Source organism: Anomaloglossus baeobatrachus, chromosome 5 (assembly GCF_048569485.1).
Source record: "Anomaloglossus baeobatrachus isolate aAnoBae1 chromosome 5, aAnoBae1.hap1, whole genome shotgun sequence".
NCBI classification, from domain to species: domain Eukaryota; kingdom Metazoa; phylum Chordata; class Amphibia; order Anura; family Aromobatidae; genus Anomaloglossus; species Anomaloglossus baeobatrachus.
This window is the reverse complement of record NC_134357.1, coordinates 374,779,631-374,797,574: the sequence shown is the minus strand read 5'-3', so window position 1 is coordinate 374,797,574 and position 17,944 is coordinate 374,779,631. Positions and strand designations below refer to the sequence as shown.

The following is a 17,944-nucleotide window of genomic DNA, read 5'->3' as shown; positions in this document are numbered from 1 at the left end:
GGCGGATGGAGCACGTTTGGGAGTGCGCAGCATGCCGGATGGTGCACGATGGGGCGTGCGCAGTATGGCGGATGGAGCACGTTTGGGAGTGCGCAGCATGGCGGATGGAGCACGTTTGGGAGTGCGCAGCATGGCGGATGGACCACGTTTGGGAGTGCGCAGCATGGCGGATGGAGCACGTTTGGGAGTGCGCAGCATGGCGGATGGAGCACGTTTGGGAGTGCGCAGCATGGCGGGTGGAGCACGTTTGGGAGTGCGCAGCATGGCGGATGGAGCATGATAGGGGGTGCGCAGCATGGCGGATGGAGCACGTTTGGGAGTGCGCAGCATGGCGGATGGAGCACGTTTGGGAGTGTGCAGCATGGCGGATAGAGCACGATGGGGAGTGCGCAGCATGGCGGATGGAGCACGTTTGGGAGTGCGCAGCATAGGGGATGCAGCACGATGGGGAGTGCGCAGTATGGCGGATGGAGCACGTTTGGGAGTGCGCAGCATGGCGGATGGACCACGTTTGGGAGTGCGCAGCATGGCGGATGGAGCACGTTTGGGAGTGCGCAGCATGGGGGATGCAGCACGATGGGGGGTGCGCAGCATGGGGTATGGAGCACGATGAGAGGTGCACACCTCCCCCCAACACACACACACACGCGCACTGCACAACACACACACACTAGGAATCACAAACAACGCTCTACACAGACACCCACACACACAGACAACGCTGCACACACAAATATACGCACATACCGCACAACACACACATTGCTCAAAACATACCTCCCCCCAAAACACACCACACACACACAAACCGCACAACACACACACACACACAACGCTACAGACACACAGCGCTCCACAAACAACGCAACACACGCAACACACATACAACACCGCTCTCACCCCCCGCGACACTCAGAACATGTACAGCGCCCTACACAAACACTTGGTAACTACACACAACAACATCTATATATATATATATATATATATATATATATATATATATATATATATATATATATATATATATAACAAAAATCATACATGAACTACACAATACGTAAATTCTAGAATACCCGATGCGTAGAATCGGGCCACCTTCTAGTAAGAAGATAATGAGCCAGAACTAGTTATACTCTTCCCATTGTAGCAATCTGGGTTTTTTTTTTTCATTCCTGCTTTCCAAAATCTTTAACATTTATTAAAGTGACCCTCCAGCCAGCCCTTGGAAACAGCAGTGGTAAGGATCAAAAGCTATTTTTTTTTAAGCTGGAGTGGAACGTTGTTTTAATTTTTCTGTTGATAGTGATTTCTTTTGAGGATGAGCTGTAGTTTACTTTACCACATGAGTGAGTTTTTTGATGGCCTTATCATTGCTTTGATCACAGAAGTGGCACAATAATAATGGAGAATTCAGCCAAAGTGCTGGGAATTTATACTGTTGGGCAGTGATGAAAGAATCGGGTGTGTATAGATAGAAGAGAAGAGCAAGTGTGGTTATATTTGTTTATTTATATGAGAAATTAAACGTCTGGGAAAAACCATGAGAAGTGTTTAGAGACTTTGGTAAATTTAGATAATCGGGTGAGCAGTCAGAAGGACCAGAAGGCTTGTAACAATGTGCAAATACGATCATAACAATTCTCCAGTTCTGTGGGGCAATACAAGACCCAAATTAAAACTGACCACCCCGCATAGGTCCAAACAAATGGGGGGTCAGCGCAACCAGAATTTTCTACTGTTATTTAGCATGTCAGATAAAGGCAATATCATCCTGGATGCTTGGCTCTTCCTTGCCCAACTCAGAGAGCCACCTAGATTATGCAGCAGGGACGGGTTGTCTACTTGGCCTCCTCAAAGTGGAGGAACTGGGACCACACATATTGCTGCCCCTTCATAGACTGGCGCGACAGGTATGGAGGCAGACTAAAAGGGCTATGCACTTTTCCGGTAATATAGCTGAAATGCCCCTATGGCAAAATATATATTTTTCCCCCCTGAGAGGCCACCCCATCCTCCACATTCTGGTGTTCACACAGTGTTTCCTCTCTTGGTGAGATATATGAACAAAATGTTCTGTTATCCTTTGAACAGGTCCAGTCCAAGTTTACTGTAGCTAGCTGTCACTTCTTTAGATATTTTCAGCTCAGAACGGCGATCCAGCACCAGGAGACGTACACATGGTACCACTCTATTATCTGCTTTCCCTGTAATAGAGACAGTTTGGTCTCAGGGCCCCAAAGGTCTGATCTCCTCTTTGTATACATACCTGTTGTCCGTGGGGAACGAGTCCCAACCTTTGGCAGATAAAGAAAAGTGTGGGCTGCTGATTCCGAATCTGCAGGGGGAGGACTGTGAGGAGGTTTTGGAATCACCAACTAAGGTCTCCCCGTCAGTCAATAATAAAATGATCCAAACCTATATAATACACCAGGCACATCTTACCCCACTGAGATTATTCAAGATGCGGCACCGGGAGACGTCAGAGTGCGTGCAGTGTTGTGGGGAAGACGCAGACTTTGTCCACATGATCTAGAGCTGCCCAGTAATCGCTGTCTTTTGGCGTCAGGTGATTGCGTTCCTATCCAACCTGGCCTCCTTACCTATACCTCTTGATCCACTACCCTGTTTATTTGAATGAGGGAACTTTGTCTCATCACCACAAAATTTTTCTGCGGAAGTCCCTCTTTACAGCAAGGAAGCTTATTGTCCTGTGGCGGATGGGCAGCTCCCCCCGACCGTACATGCATGGATTGAACTACTCAACGCAATGCTTCCCTATGAGCGGACGGTGTATCATAATAGAGGTTGCCCTGAGAAATATAACAAAGTTTGGGAAACGTGGAACTCTTCTCCCTTTCATTATCAACATCAGGGTGATCACTTTATGGGCCATTTACTCTCGACTGTATTATGTTAAGTATATTAAGGACTGGTAATTTATTGAGTTGATTTCTTACAGGATGGTGCCTAAAATAGAAAAAGAGAATTTTGTTTACTTACCGTAAATTCTTTTTCTTATAGTTCCGTATTGGGAGACCCAGACAATGGGTGTATAGCTTCTGCCTTTGGAGGACACACAAAGTACTACACTTAAAAGTGTAGCTCCTCCCTCTGAGCTTATACACCCCATTGGAGAACCAGATCTAGCCAGTTTAGTGCAAAAGCTGAAGGAGAATAGCCACCCACAAGTAAAACAGAGCAAGAACCGGAACAACCGGAGACTCTGTCCACGACAACAGCCGGTGATAACACGCGGAACAAGAAATTGGCAACAGGGAGGGAGCTGGGTCTCCCAATACGGAACTATAAGAAAAAGAATTTACGGTAAGTAAACAAAATTCTCTTTTTCTTTATCGTTCCTATGGGAGACCCAGACAATGGGACGTCTCAAAGCAGTCCATGGGTGGGAGAAACAGAAAAACTAAGAAGTAGGCGGAGCCTAACTTCACAAATGGGTGACAGCCGCCTGAAGGATGCGTCTGCCCAAGCTCCCATCTGCCGAAGCATGAGCATGCACTTGGTAGTGCTTTGAAAAGGTATGCAGGCTAGTCCAAGTGGCAGCCTGACAGACTTGTTGAGCCGTAGCCTGGTGCCTGAAAGCCCAAGAGGCACAGACAGCTCTGGTCGAGTGTGCCTTGATCCCCAGCGGGGGAGGCACCTGAGAACACTGGTAGGCATCCGAAATGGTCGACCTAATCCAACGGGCTAAGGTCGGCTTAGAAGCAGAGAGGCCCTTGCGCCGACCTGTGGTTAGCACAAAAAGAGAGGTGCACCACCTAAGCGCAGCGGTGCGAGACACATAGATCCGGAGAGCACGCACCAGATCCAGAGTATGCAACGCTTTTTCAAAGCGATGAACAGGAGCCGGACAAAAGGAAGGTAGGGTAATGTCCTGGTTAAGGTGGAAAGGAGAGACCACCTTAGGAAGAAAGTCCGGAGTCGGACGGAGAACCACCTTATCTTGATGAAAAACCAAAAAAGGTGACTTCGAAGAGAGCGCAGCCAAATCGGAGACTCTCCTGAGGGAAGTTATGGCCACTAGAAAGACTACTTTCTGTGAAAGACGAAACAAAGAAACCTCCCTAAGAGGCTCAAAGGGGGGTTTCTGCAAAACCGTGAGAACCAAATTGAGGTCCCAGGGATCCAAGGGCCGCCGGTAAGGTGGAATGATGTGAGACGCGCCCTGCATGAAGGTGTGGACCTGAGCCAGCCGGGCGATACGCCGCTGGAACAGCACTGACAGAGCCGAGACTTGTCCCTTGAGAGAGTTGAGGGACAGTCCCAGCTGCAGACTGGACTGTAGAAAGGACAGAAGGGTCGGCAAGGAAAAAGGCCAAGGAGGATGGCCGGAAGAGCGACACAAGGACAGGAAAATTTTCCAAGTCCTGTGATAGATCTTGGCGGAGGAAGACTTACGGGCCCGAGTCATAGTGGAGATGACTTCAGGAGGGATACCAGAAGCCGTCAAGATCCAGGACTCAAGAGCCACGCCGTCAATCTGAGAGCCGCAGAATTCTGGGGGAAAAACGGACCTTGTGAGAGAAGGTCTGGACGGTTCAGAAGATGCCACGTCACCTCTACGGACAGATGGAGCAGATCTGGGTACCAAGCTCGCCTGGGCCAGTCCGGAGCAATGAGGATGACTCGACGGCCCTCCATTCTGATCTTGCGCAGGACTCTAGGCAAGAGAGCTAGAGGGGGAAACACGTAGGACAGACGAAACTGGGACCAGTCTTGAACCAGAGCGTCCGCGGCGAATGCCTGAGGATCGTGGGAGCGAGCCACGTAAACGGGAACTTTGTTGTTGTGATGGGATGCCATTAGGTCCACGTCCGGAGTGCCCCATTTGCGGCAGATTGACTGAAAAACTGCCGGGTGCAGGGACCACTCGCCACTGTCCATGGTTTGACGGCTGAGATAATCTGCCTCCCAGTTTTCCACGCCTGGAATGTGGACTGCGGATATGGTGGACTTGGAGTCCTCCGCCCATTGAAGGATGCGTTGTACCTCCAACATTGCCAGGCGGCTGCGTGTCCCGCCTTGGTGATTGATGTAGGCAACCGCTGTCGCGTTGTCTGACTGGACTCTGATGTGCTTGCCCGCCAACAGGTGGTGAAAAGCTAGGAGAGCCAGAAGCACGGCTCTGGTTTCCAGCACATTGATCGAGAGGGCTGACTCGGACGGAGTCAAAGTGCCCTGCGCTTGGTGGTGGAGACATACCGCTCCCCAGCCGGATAGACTGGCATCCGTGGTGAGGATCACCCAGGACGGGGCCAGAAAGGAGCGCCCCTGAGACAGAGAGAGGGGCCGAAGCCCTCACTGAAGAGAGCTCCTGGTCTGTGGCGACATAGCCACTAACCTGTGCAAGGAGGAAGGCCGCTTGTCCCAACAGCGGAGAATGTCCAGCTGCAAGGGACGCAGATGGAACTGGGCAAAGGGAACAGCCTCCATTGACGCCACCATCTGACCCAGCACCTGCATCAGGCGCCTGAGGGAATAACGGCGGGGCGTCAGCAGAGAGCGCACCGCCAGTTGGAGGGACTGCTGTTTGACTAAGGGCAACTTCACAAGTGCCGGCAGAGTCTCGAACTGCATCCCTAGGTACGTGAGACTCTGGGTCGGAGTCAGAGTGGATTTGGGTGAATACCCGAGGGGCCGTGGCTAACCCGAAGGGGAGAGCCACGAATTGGAAATGTTCCTCTCCGATTGCAAAACGTAGCCAACGCTGGTGTGAAACTGCAATTGGCACATGCAGATAGGCATCTCTGATGTCGATGGATGCCAGGAAATCCCCTTGGGTCATTGAGGCAATGACTGATCGCAGAGACTCCATGCGAAAATGCCACACCTGAACATGCTTGTTGAGAAGCTTGAGATCCAGGATGGGCCGGAAGGAACCGTCCTTTTTGGGGACTAGGAAGAGATTTGAGTAGAAACCTCTGAACCGTTCCCGGCCGGGAACCGGTACAATTACTCCGCTGGCCTGCAAGGATGCCACGGCCTGAGAGAAGGCGGCGGCCTTGGAGCAGGGGGGAGTTGACAGAAAAAATCTGTTTGGCGGGCTGGAAGAGAATTCTATCCTGTAGCCGTGGGAGATGATATCCCGCACCCAATGATCGGAGACGTGTTGAAACCACGCGTCGCCAAAGCGGGAGAGCCTGCCACCGACTAAGGATGTTGCTGGAGTGGGCAGATAATCACGAGGACGCTGCCTTGGCGGCAGCACCTCCTGCGGTCTTTTGTGGACGCACTTTTGGGCGCCAGTTGGATTTCTGGTCCTTGGCTGAGTTAGTGGACGAGGCCGAGGGCTTAGAGGACGACCAGTTGGAGGAATGAAAGGAACGAAACCTCGACTGATTCCTGCCCTGGACAGGTTTCCTGGTTTTGGTTTGTGGCATGGAAGTACTCTTCCCGCCAGTAGCTTCCTTAATAATTTCATCCAGCTGTTCACCGAACAGCCGGGACCCAACAAAAGGGAGTCCAGCGAGGTACTTTGAAGAAGCATCTGCCTTCCACTCTCGAAGCCACAAGATCCTGCGGATAGCGAGGGAATTAGCCGAAGCCACCGCAGTGCGGTGAGAAGCCTCCAGCATGGCAGACATGGCATAGGATGAAAAAGCTGAAGCTTGGGAAGTTAAGGTAACCATTTCGGGCATAGATTTCCTGGCGAGGGAATGCATCCCCTCTAGAGAAGCAGAGATGGCTTTGAGAGCCCACACTGCTGCAAAAGTCGGGGAGAACGAGGCCCCTGCCGCTTCATATACAGATTTGGCCAGAAGGTCAATCTGGCGGTCAGTGGAATCCTTAAGAGAGGTGCCATCAGCCACCGATACAACGGTCCGGGCTGAGAGTCTAGACACCGGGGGGTCTACCTTTGGGGAATGAGCCCACTCCTTGACCACCTCAGGTGGAAAGGGAAAACGGTCATCAGAACCACGCTTTGGGAAGCGTTTGTCAGGACAGGCCCTGGGCTTGGTCACAGCGGCCTGAAAACTGGAGTGGTTAAAGAACACACTCTTTGCCCTTTTAGGCGAGGTAAACTGGTGCTTTTCTGCCAGAGAGGGTTGTTCCTCCGATACTGGCGGATTGAGATCCAGTACAGAATTAATGGACGCAATCAAATCACTAACATCTGAGTCGCTTTCGGACAGATCAATGTGGTACATGGAGTTAACCTCCGAGCCCCCCGTAAAGGCATCCTCCTCGTCCTGCGAGTCAGCTCCTGAATCAGAGCCGCGGGACGAGGAAGGAGAGGGAACCCTGTGTCTCTTCTTAGAAGGACGGGGTCTGGGACCAGATGATGAATCCTCTGTGAGCTCCGGTCCTGAGAGAGCCCTAGCAGCAGAGGCACCCTGTGAAGGGGGCTGATGCATATTCAGCAAAGTCCTGGACAGAAGTCCCATGGAGTCGGCAAAAGACTGGGAGATAGACCTAGAAAAGGATTCTACCCAAGCCGGGGGTTCAGCCACAGGAGCAGGAGCAGCCTGAGAGACCACTGGGAGTGAGACTCCAGGCTGAGGCACCGTCAGGTTAGAGCAGGCATCACAATGTGGATAGGTGCTCGGTTCAGGCAGTAGGAGCTTACATGCAGTGCATACTGAATACAGCTTTGGAGCCTTGCTCCTCGTGTGAGACATGCTGCTGGAGTGGGGGCTCTGCCAGAGAATGACCCCCAGAGAGTATATACAGAGGTCCACAACCAGAGGTTGTGGCTTACCAGACCGCTGGAGCGGTGTTGTGTGCCCTCCAGATCCCGAAGCCCGGACCCCCAAGCACAGCACCGCAGCAGGGATGCTGCAGACTAGCGCTGCGATGACTGATCGCAGGGGGAACGCTGAGAAAATGGCCGCCGGAGCGAAGAGAGGGGGCGGGACTTGCTTGGGAGCGGGATCTGGAGGGCCATAGAGACCTAGAGGGGAGGGGACATACACTGCAGTGAGGAGTGTCCCTCCCCTGTGCAGAACGGCCGCCGGGCGGAGCCGAGCCTGTCCCTCTGCATGAGTGACATGCGAGGGCAGAGAAACCGAAACTAGGCCTCCGGCGAAGCCGGGGTCTAAATTTGAGCGGTGCGGCCGGCGCGCAAGCACCATCGGCGCGGTTCTCAGGCGACAGCCAGAGAACCCGCCGGAAATGTCATAAAACACAATCAGCACACTCTCCCACAACAATAAAGTACAGGGCCCTCTAATATATAAACGTCTCAGGTACTTAGCTTGCTGAGACGCAGGGTTCCAAGTCCCTGGGGATGAGTGCTCCGGTCCAGCAGGATCCTGAAGGGCTGAGGATGGAGACCGGTCTCCTGCCAAGCATGGAGAACCGTGCTGGCTCCCACTTCAAGCCAGAGCCCAGGAGGGATGGTGAAGGAGCGCGGCATGTAAGGCTCCAGCCTTGAAATCAACCTTAACAACACCGCCGACACAGTGGGGTGAGAAGGGACATGCCGGGGGTCCAGACTTGGACCCGCTTTTCTTCAAACTCTTTCCAAAAATCAAAAATCAGATGAGAATGCATGTGTGGATGTATGCCTCCTGAACACAAAGCGATAAACTGGCTAGATCTGGTTCTCCAGGGGGTGTATAAGCTCAGAGGGAGGACTACACTTTTAAGTGTAGTACTGTGTGTGTCCTCCGGAGGCAGAAGCTAAACACCCATTGTCTGGGTCTCCCAATACGGAACGATAAAGAAAAGGTCACAGCGATATGTATGTTATGTGTATTCCTCTTGTTCTTAGAGTTTTGTTTAGGTGTCTTGACACCCCAGGTATCTGAATTATGCACATCATTAGCACTGACCTCTGCTACAACTCTGTAAATGTATATTATATTCACCTTTATTCTGTACCTGCTGTATTTCTGTCATTCAATAAACGGATTAAACCCCCCCCTAAACACAATTCCCCAGTTTTAACCAGAAGAGAAAGTACAAGTGTGGATGTAGTAAACAGCAACTACCTCTGCTCGGGGTACTATTAGGCTGTGCATAAAACTTTCCGGTACTTTTGACAGCAATAATTGTTCAGTCTGTTAAAACTAAAAGAACCCATATGAACCCATCAGATTTTTAATAAATCCTTATGTGGCATTGTTCTATCTTCTCTAATTCCTAACAATCTGTTCTGTCCAGCAACAAATTTTCATGTAGTATTATGTCAGCAATTCGAACAGATGGCCGGCCACACAATGTATGTACGTGCTGCTTCCATTAGAATGGACATTTTTTTGTATTGCAGTTCACAATTTTTGATCATAGGGATCGCCCTTCATTATGTATATATGTCTTAATAAGATACATTAACAAAGCTTCTCATTGCATGCGAAAAAAAACTGATCTGTTACATGTTCAGCAGAGCCGACATTTTTCACACTTCACTACGCACCTCTTCATGAGATTTCTAAATAATTCCACAATCCTCTCCTCCAGCATGGGACGGTGTTGAATGATGGGGTCTCCCTTATAGGAAACCTTTTGCTGCAATTCCTCAAGTTTCTTTATTTGCTGTCGGGTTTGCAACTGAGATTCTGCTAGAGACGTTATCCTGCAAAAAAGGGAAGTGTTGAATCAATAAGATATTGGAAGAAGATGAAATGTCATGTACACATATAACAACAAAAAGCAGAAGCAGCTCAGCGCACTTTTCTTCTGTACACAAGGTAAAATCTCTCACAGAGCACACAATATATAATGTCTTTCACTCACACATACATACATTCCCTATGAATACTGTAACTACATTGGCTACCCAGTTAAATAAGTATTTGAACCAAAAGCACATATCCAATGGATGGATGATAAATGCTAAATCAGTAAGGGTTCCACCACCGGCATTGGCAGATAGCGGTAAGCTAGTATTAATTTAAAGGAGTAATTATACTTTATTTTATTAACTTAATTATCGATCAGTTTTGAATCTTTGTAATGTACTTTGTTACCTCATTTTGCTTCTCTCTCTCAATCCCTTTGCTGAAAGGGCTGTTTTAACTGCCTAGTTTGTGCTCTTTTACAAGCTGCTGTGAACTGCTGCTCTAGGAAGAATCCAAACTCACACACTAATTACAAACACTTTCATTTTGTGAGATTCTCTGTTCCCCTCCCCCATGAGAAAGTTGGTAAACAGTGGTTGCGTACGCTTTCCATAGATTCTGAATAGAAAAGTAGGACGCACAATACACCAAAGCTCCAGTTACACGCCTACTACTGTCAGAACTGTGATCATTAGGAGTCAGTCACATACTTTAGGGTGAAAAACCCTTTTAAACATAAAAAATATACAGATATCCTCTACCTGACCTCTGTAGTATTGAATGGTAAGCTCACGTTTATACTTTTCTTCCTGTTACATGTCGGTTAATGTGAAATATTTGCCCTCAAAACCTTTTGTCATCATGTTTCTCACCAGTTCTCCAGTCGGTCAAGACAGATATTTGGAGGTCCACCAATACAAGCAATCTGTTGTCTCCTTTTCCAGTCTGCTAGCTCCTCATCTGTTAAAGTCTTCTGAACATACTCCATGGCGGACAGGAGACCAGCCAGGTCACTGATTATGGTCTTTAATTAGAAAACAAAATAAAAAAACAAAAAAAAACAGAACATTACAATAACATAACAGAAAGCCAGTGAAACAGTTTGTTAAAATACACTTTCGTTTCAGAGACCGGCTTTTTAGAGTCTTTTCCTAAAGCGTCACATCACATTTATGCTACAGATGTTCCATAAATATCCCAGATCAGACACCTTCTTTAAAGAAAGGATGCATTTTATTCTAGCTTTGCTCCGCTGGGAAAAATCTGTATACCAAAGCTGTAGGATAGTTTCAAAGCCTAATCGTAGTCTAAATGTATTGTAAAACTCACCGCCCTTAGTTGTAAATATATAGAGAACCAGTCATACATTAGGTTTTCCTGGGCAAACTCGCTTACAATAGCTTCACATTTCTGGTAGTTGGGATACTTGGAATCAAGTTATGTCTCATAGCCTATAGTATGTAGTGTATATCTAATATTTACTACAAGATGTTAGGTGTAAGCAAGTAAGATTGCATTATTACCCTTCGTAACTGGTCCAAAGCAGTCAACATCTGTTCCAGTTGCTGCATCTTTTGCCGCGTCACTGACTGGCTATTACCATTCAGATCTGAAAGATCTATAAAGTAAGAGTAAGCATCATACAGTGAAACAGCAGGAAAGCACAATACAAATATCATATAGAATGAAAAAATGGCAACCAGGATTTTAACACACAGGTTGATATTTCATGTTGTCATTATGTGATAGTGTTTAAACAGAACACAAGAGTAAAAGAAGAAACTATACTAGCATAAAAGTGAGACATTCGCTTTCTCAAAGATATGACAATTCCACCCAAAAAAAAAAAAAAATCTGAAGTCCAGCAAACTGCAATAAGTAGGTTCTCTTAGGGTTTACTTTATATAAGAAAGGAATTTGCCATTTGATGTCCTCTGTCTCCTGCAGACAATCCAAACTTCAGATGACTACTACTCTTCCATGAACAATACAAATTCCAGTACTGGGGGATCAGTTACGTGAGCCCTAACTGAAATATTAAGACGTTAAAAGAAAAATCTGTCAGCAGGTTTTTGCTATGTAATCTGAAGGGGTTAAAAAAAACCCCCAAAAATAAAGTATGCCTCTCTCAACAGGCTTTGTGCTGTTTACTTAAACTAAAGGCTTTATCACCTAGTGATTGCTGGTCTACAAGAATTGACACCTCACTATCAATGTACAATCTCTATTAAGAGAAAGGTGTGGAGAGGTAGCGCTCACAGCTCTCCTGCTGTGCTAAACCTAAAAGCTTTGATTGTGTCAGAACAGATGCAGCCAGTAATCTAAGTGATAAATTGTTGGATTGAGGGTCTCTGCGTATATCGTGCTGCTCTCAGATGATGTAGCAAAAAGTTGCTGACAGATTCCCATTAAAAGGCACTAAACCTAAAAACAGAAAGAAAGCGGTTACGATTTGCAAAAAGGATCTTCCACCATCTGTCTCCCTACATCTGCGGTGGGGTGGATTATTCCCAGCCAGTTAGAAAATCACTAATCACCCCCCATTAATTTCTGAGCTTTTTATTTTGCAATACTTGTGCAGACATCTTCTCTTTTAGGAGCACAGACTGCATGAACTCACCACTTTGGCTTTTTAAAGTTTTGTAGTTAAAATCAAAGTCATCCTGAAGATTCTCCACGACTTTCATTTTCTGTTCAAGATCCTGGGAGAAAGAAGGCAGATATGAAGTAGCAGAAATTGGCACATACCTGTATAATACTGTATATGGAACTACATAGTCAGTACCTGCACTTTCTTTCTCACGTCCTGCAGGTGCTGCTCCAACATCTGCTGCTTTTCGGTCACCAAAGTAGCGGTAGGGTGGGACGCCGGCCCTCCTTGCTGAAAAAGGAGAAAACAATTGGGTTGGGAGATAAGTCTTTTTTATTAAATGAATATGTCAACTGTGCATATACCACAAATGGCTGCATTAGTTTGTATTTATTATTCAGAGCTGCTGTGTATTTTTTCCTCAAAGTTAGAGAGTGAGGGTTTGAGCTGTACCATTTTGGGGTTGATATAACCTATTGATTAGCACTTAACTTTATTTAAGGGGAGCTTTAAAGAAGAAGGGAATTTTGTTTACTTACCGTAAATTCCTTTTCTTCTAGCTCCTATTGGGAGACCCAGACAATTGGGTGTATAGCTTCTGCCTCCGGAGGCCACACAAAGTATTACACTTTAAAAAGTGTAACCCCTCCCCTCTGCCTATACACCCTCCCGTGCATCACGGGCTCCTCAGTTTTGGTGCAAAAGCAGGAAGGAGGAAACTTATAAATTGGTCTAGGGTAAATTCAATCCGAAGGATGTTCGGAGAACTGCAAACCATGAACCAAAAGAACAATTCAACATGAACAACATGTGTACACAAAAAAACAACCAGCCCAAAGGGTACAGGGGCGGGTGCTGGGTCTCCCAATAGGAGCTAGAAGAAAAGGAATTTACGGTAAGTAAACAAAATTCCCTTCTTTGTCGCTCCATTGGGAGACCCAGACAATTGGGACGTCCAAGAGCAGTCCCTGGGTGGGTAAAAGAATACCTCAATAAAAAGAGCCGAAAAAACGACCCCTCTTACAGGTGGGCAACCGCCGCCTGAAGGACTCGCCTACCTAGACTGGCGTCTGCCGAAGCATAGGTATGCACTTGAAAGGGTTTCGTGAAAGTGTGCAGACTAGACCACGTAGCTGCCTGACACACCTGCTGAGCCGTAGCCCGGTGCCGCAATGCCCAGGACGCACCCACGGCTCTGGTAGAATGGGCTTTCAGCCCTGAAGGAAGCGGAAGCCCAGAAGAACGGTAGGCTTCGAGAATCGGTTCCTTGATTCACCGAGCCAAGGTTGACTTGGAAGCCTGCGAGCCCTTACGCTGGCCAGCGACAAGGACAAAGAGCGCATCTGAACGACGCAGGGGCGCCGTGCGAGACACGTAGAGCCGGAGTGCTCTCACAAGATCCAAAGAGTGCAAATCCTTTTCACACTGGTGAATTGGATTAGGGCAAAATGAAGGCAAGGAGATATCTTGATTGAGATGAAAAGGGGATACCACCTTAGGGAGAAATTCCGGGACCGGACGCAGAACCACCTTATCCTGGTGAAACACCAGGAAGGGGGCTTTGCATGACAGCGCTGCTAGCTCAGACACTCTCCGAAGTGATGTGACTGCCACTAGGAAGGCCACCTTCTGCGAAAGACGCGATAGAGAGACATCCCGCAGCGGCTCGAAAGGTGGTTTCTGAAGAGCCGTTAGCACCCTGTTAAGATCCCAGGGTTCCAGCGGACGCTTGTAAGGTGGGACTATGTGGCAAACTCCCTGCAGGAACGTGCGGACCTGCGGAAGCCTGGCTAGGCGCTTTTGAAAAAACACGGAGAGCGCCGATACTTGGCCCTTGAGAGAGCCAAGTGACAAACCCTTGTCCATTCCGGATTGAAGGAATGAAAGAAAAGTGGGTAAGGCAAACGGCCATGGAGTAAAACCGTTATTAGCGCACCAGGATAGGAATATTTGCAAAGACCTATAATAGATCTTGGCGGACGTAGGCTTCCTGGCCTGTCTCATGGTGGCAATGACATCCTGAGATAACCCTGAAGACGCTAGGAGCCAGGACTCAATGGCCACACAGTCAGGTTGAGGGCCACAGAATTCAGATGGAAAAACGGGCCTTGTGACAGCAAGTCTGGGCGGTCTGGAAGCGCCCACGGTTGACCCACCGTGAGATGCCACAGATCCGGGTACCACGACCGCCTCGGCCAGTCTGGAGCGACGAGAATGGCGCGACGGCAGTCAGACCTGATCTTGCGTAACACTCTGCCAGAGGAGGAAACACATAAGGCAGTCGAAACTGCGACCAATCCTGAACTAACGCGTCCGCCGCCAGAGCTCTGTGATCCTGAGACCGTGCCATGAATGCCGGGACTTTGTTGTTGTGCCGTGACGCCATGAGATCGACGTCCGGCGTTCCCCAGCGGCGACAGAGCTCTCGAAACACGTCTGGGTGCAGAGACCATTCCCCCGCGTCCATGCCCTGATGACTGAGAAAATCTACTTCCCAGTTTTCTACGCCCGGGATGTGAACTGCGGAGGTGGCTTCCACCCACTGCAGAATCCGTCGGACTTCCTGGAAGGCTTGACGACTGCGAGTGCCGCCTTGGTGGTTGATGTATGCGACGGCAGTGGCGTTGTCCGACTGGATACGGATCTGCCTGCCCTCCAGCCACCGATGAAAAGCCAATAGGGCTAGATACACTGCCCTTATCTCCAGAATATTGATCTGAAGGGATGACTATCGGAGTCCAGGTTCCCTGAGCCCTGTGGTGGAGAAAAACCGCTCCCCACCCTGACAGGCTCGCGTCCGTGGTGACCACAGCCCAGGTTGGGGGTAGGAAGGATTTTCCCTGCGACAGAGAGTTGGGAAGGAGCCACCACTGAAGTGACGTCTTGGTTGCAAGGGAAAGAGAGACGTTCCTGTCGAGGGAAGCCGAACTCCTGTCCCATTTGCGGAGAATGTCCCATTGGAGTGGCTGAAGATGGAATTGCGCGAACGGGACTGCCTCTATAGCTGCCACCATCTTCCCCAGGAAGTGCATGAGGCGCCTTAAGGGGTGTGACTGACTCCGAAGAAGGGATTGCACCCCTGCCTGCAGAGAAAGCTGTTTGTCTCTCGGAAGCTTGACTAACGCTTGCTGGGTATGAAACTCCATCCCAAGGTACGTCAGTGATTGGGTCGGTGTCAACTTGGATTTCGGGAAGTTGATGATCCACCCGAACCGCTGGAGAGTCGCCAGAGCGACAGATAGACTTTGTTGACACGCCACCCGAGACGGGGCCCTGACTAGGAGATCGTCCAAGTAGGGAATCACCGAGTGGCCCTGAGAATGCAGGACCGCCACAACGGATGCCATGACTTTGGTGAAAACCCGTGGTGCTGTCGCCAAGCCGAAAGGCAATGCCACGAACTGGAGGTGTTCGTCCCCGATGGCGAAACGCAGGAAATGTTGATGCTCGGGTGCGATCGGTACATGGAGATAAGCATCCTTGATGTCGATCGATGCTAGGAAGTCTCCTTGTGACATTGAGGCGATGACCGAGCGGAGAGATTCCATCCGGAACCGTCTGGTTCTCACATGTCTGTTGAGCAGCTTGAGGTCCAGAACGGGACGGAATGACCCGTCCTTTTTTGGCACCACGAACAAGTTGGCGTAAAATCCGCGACCACGTTCCTGAAGGGGAACGGGGATCACAACTCCTTCCATCTTTAGAGCGGCTACTGCCTGAAAAAGTGCGTCGGCATGAGTGGGGGGCGGAGAGGTTCTGAAGAAGCGAGCCGCAGGACGAGAGCTGAACTCTATCCTGTAACCATGAGACAGAATGTCTCTCACCCATCGGTCTTGAACATGTGGCCACCAGGCGTCGCCAAAGCGGGAGAGCCTGCCACCGACCGAGGATGCGGTCAGGGGAGGCCGAGAGTCATGAGGAAGCCGTCTTGGAGGCAGTGCCTCCTGCGGCCTTTTGTGGGCGAGACTTGGATCGCCACGCATAGGAGTTCCTCTGGCCTTTCTCCGGCCTGTTGGACGAAGAGGATTGGGACTTGGCGGAGGGACGAAAGGACCGAAATCTCGATTGAACCTTTCTCTGTTGAGGTCTCTTAGGTTTGGCCTGGGGTAAGGAGGAATCCTTTCCTTTGGATTCCTTAATAATCTCATCCAATCGTTCGCCAAACAAATGGTCGCCAGAAAACGGCAAACCGGTTAAGAACCTCTTGGAAGCCGAATCTGCCTTCCATTCGCGCAGCCACATGGCCCTGCGGACTGCCACAGAGTTAGCGGATGCTACAGCTGTACGGCTAGCAGAGTCCAGGACGGCGTTCATGGCGTAGGATGAAAAGGCTGACGCCTGAGAGGTCAAAGACGCAACTTGCGGAGCAGAATTACGTGTGACAGCATTAATCTCAGTCAGACAAGCCGAGATAGCTTGGAGTGCCCACACGGCTGCAAAGGCCGGGGCAAAAGACGCGCCCGTGGCCTCATAGATGGCCTTCACCAGGAGCTCAATCTGTCTGTCAGTGGCATCTTTTAGCGATGAGCCATCTGCAACCGACACCACAGATCTAGCCGCCAATCTTGAGACTGGAGGATCCACCTTGGGACAGTGAGCCCAACCCTTAACGACTTCAGATGGGAAGGGGTAACGCGTGTCAGTGAGGCGCTTAGTAAAGCGCTTGTCCGGGACCGCTCTGGGCTTCTGGACAGCGTCCCTGAAGTTAGAGAGTGATCAAAAAACGTATTGCGTGTACGTTTGGGGAACCGAAACTGGTGTTTCTCCTGCTGAGACGCCGACTCCTCTACAGGAGGAGGCGGGGGAGAGAGATCTAACACCTGGTTGATGGACGAGATAAGATCATTTACTAAGGCGTCCCCCTCAGGTGTATCAAGGTTAAGGGTGACGTCCGGGTCAGAGCCCTGAGTTGCGACGTCCGCCTTGTCCTCCAGAGAGTCCTCAAGCTGGGATCCCGAGCAGCGAGAGGAAGTCGGGGAAGAGTCCCAGCGAGGCCGCTTAGCCGGTCTAGGACTACGGTCCGGGCAGGAGTCTTCCGCCTGAGACCGAGGGGCCAACCTATGAGCGCGCTGTGGCGCGGACAGAGAGGGGCCTGGAGGCGACGAGCCAACAGGGGCCGGGGCCTGTGAAGGGTCCGGTCTGGACTGCAAAGCCTCTAGCAGCTTAGAAGACCATTTGTCCATAGACTGTGCAATGGATTGAGAAAGTGACTCAGATAGTTTCTCAGCAAAAGAGGCGAACTCTGTCCCTGCAGCCTGGTCAGGGGGAGCAGGGGGGTCTACATGAGCAGAGGGGCCCACCAGTGTCCGAGGCTCTGGCTGAGCAAGCGAAACAGGGGTCGAGCATTGCTCACAGTGAGGGTAGGTGGAACCCGCAGGTAACATAGCCCCACAAGAGGTACAGGCCGCAAAAAAACCCTGTGCCTTAGCAGCTTTGCTCCTTGTGGACGACATGCTGTTGTCTCCTAGGAGAGTGATCACTGAGGGTATATGGGAAAGGGGTATACAGCCCACCGAACAGATCGATATCTATATATATAATTGCCTTATTCTGTCTGTCTGTCTGTCATGCTCCAAAACTGTGTCCTTACGGTGACACAAAGCTGATTGGCCGCTGGGCTCGCCATGGCCCCGCCCCCCCACACGGATTGGCCGCTCGCCCAGGCTGCGCCCCCACACGGATTGGCCAGCCGCTCGCCCAGGCTCCGCCCCCCCCCACAGATTGGCCTCTTGCCCCGGCACCCTGCAGGCATTGGCAATTCGGCCACGCCCCGCCCCCTCACGCAACGCACGCTAGCTCTGGCCCCGCCCACCTCCCCCCGAACTGACAC

General features: G+C 50.1%; 1 protein-coding gene across 3 annotated transcripts in view; it reads right to left on the bottom strand.

The window, feature by feature from the left end:
• The window catches only part of STAT3 (signal transducer and activator of transcription 3), a 149,734-nt gene that overhangs the window by 41,491 nt on the left and 90,299 nt on the right, over positions 1–17,944 (bottom strand). For all 3 annotated transcript variants that reach the window (XM_075350005.1, XM_075350008.1, XM_075350007.1), the window contains exons 5-9: positions 12,310–12,405; positions 12,145–12,226; positions 11,048–11,142; positions 10,397–10,548; positions 9,380–9,538 (exon numbers count right to left, since the gene is read on the bottom strand). In XM_075350005.1, coding sequence (XP_075206120.1) covers positions 9,380–9,538; positions 10,397–10,548; positions 11,048–11,142; positions 12,145–12,226; positions 12,310–12,405 — 584 coding nt within the window. The remainder of the gene's footprint in view (positions 1–9,379; positions 9,539–10,396; positions 10,549–11,047; positions 11,143–12,144; positions 12,227–12,309; positions 12,406–17,944) is intronic.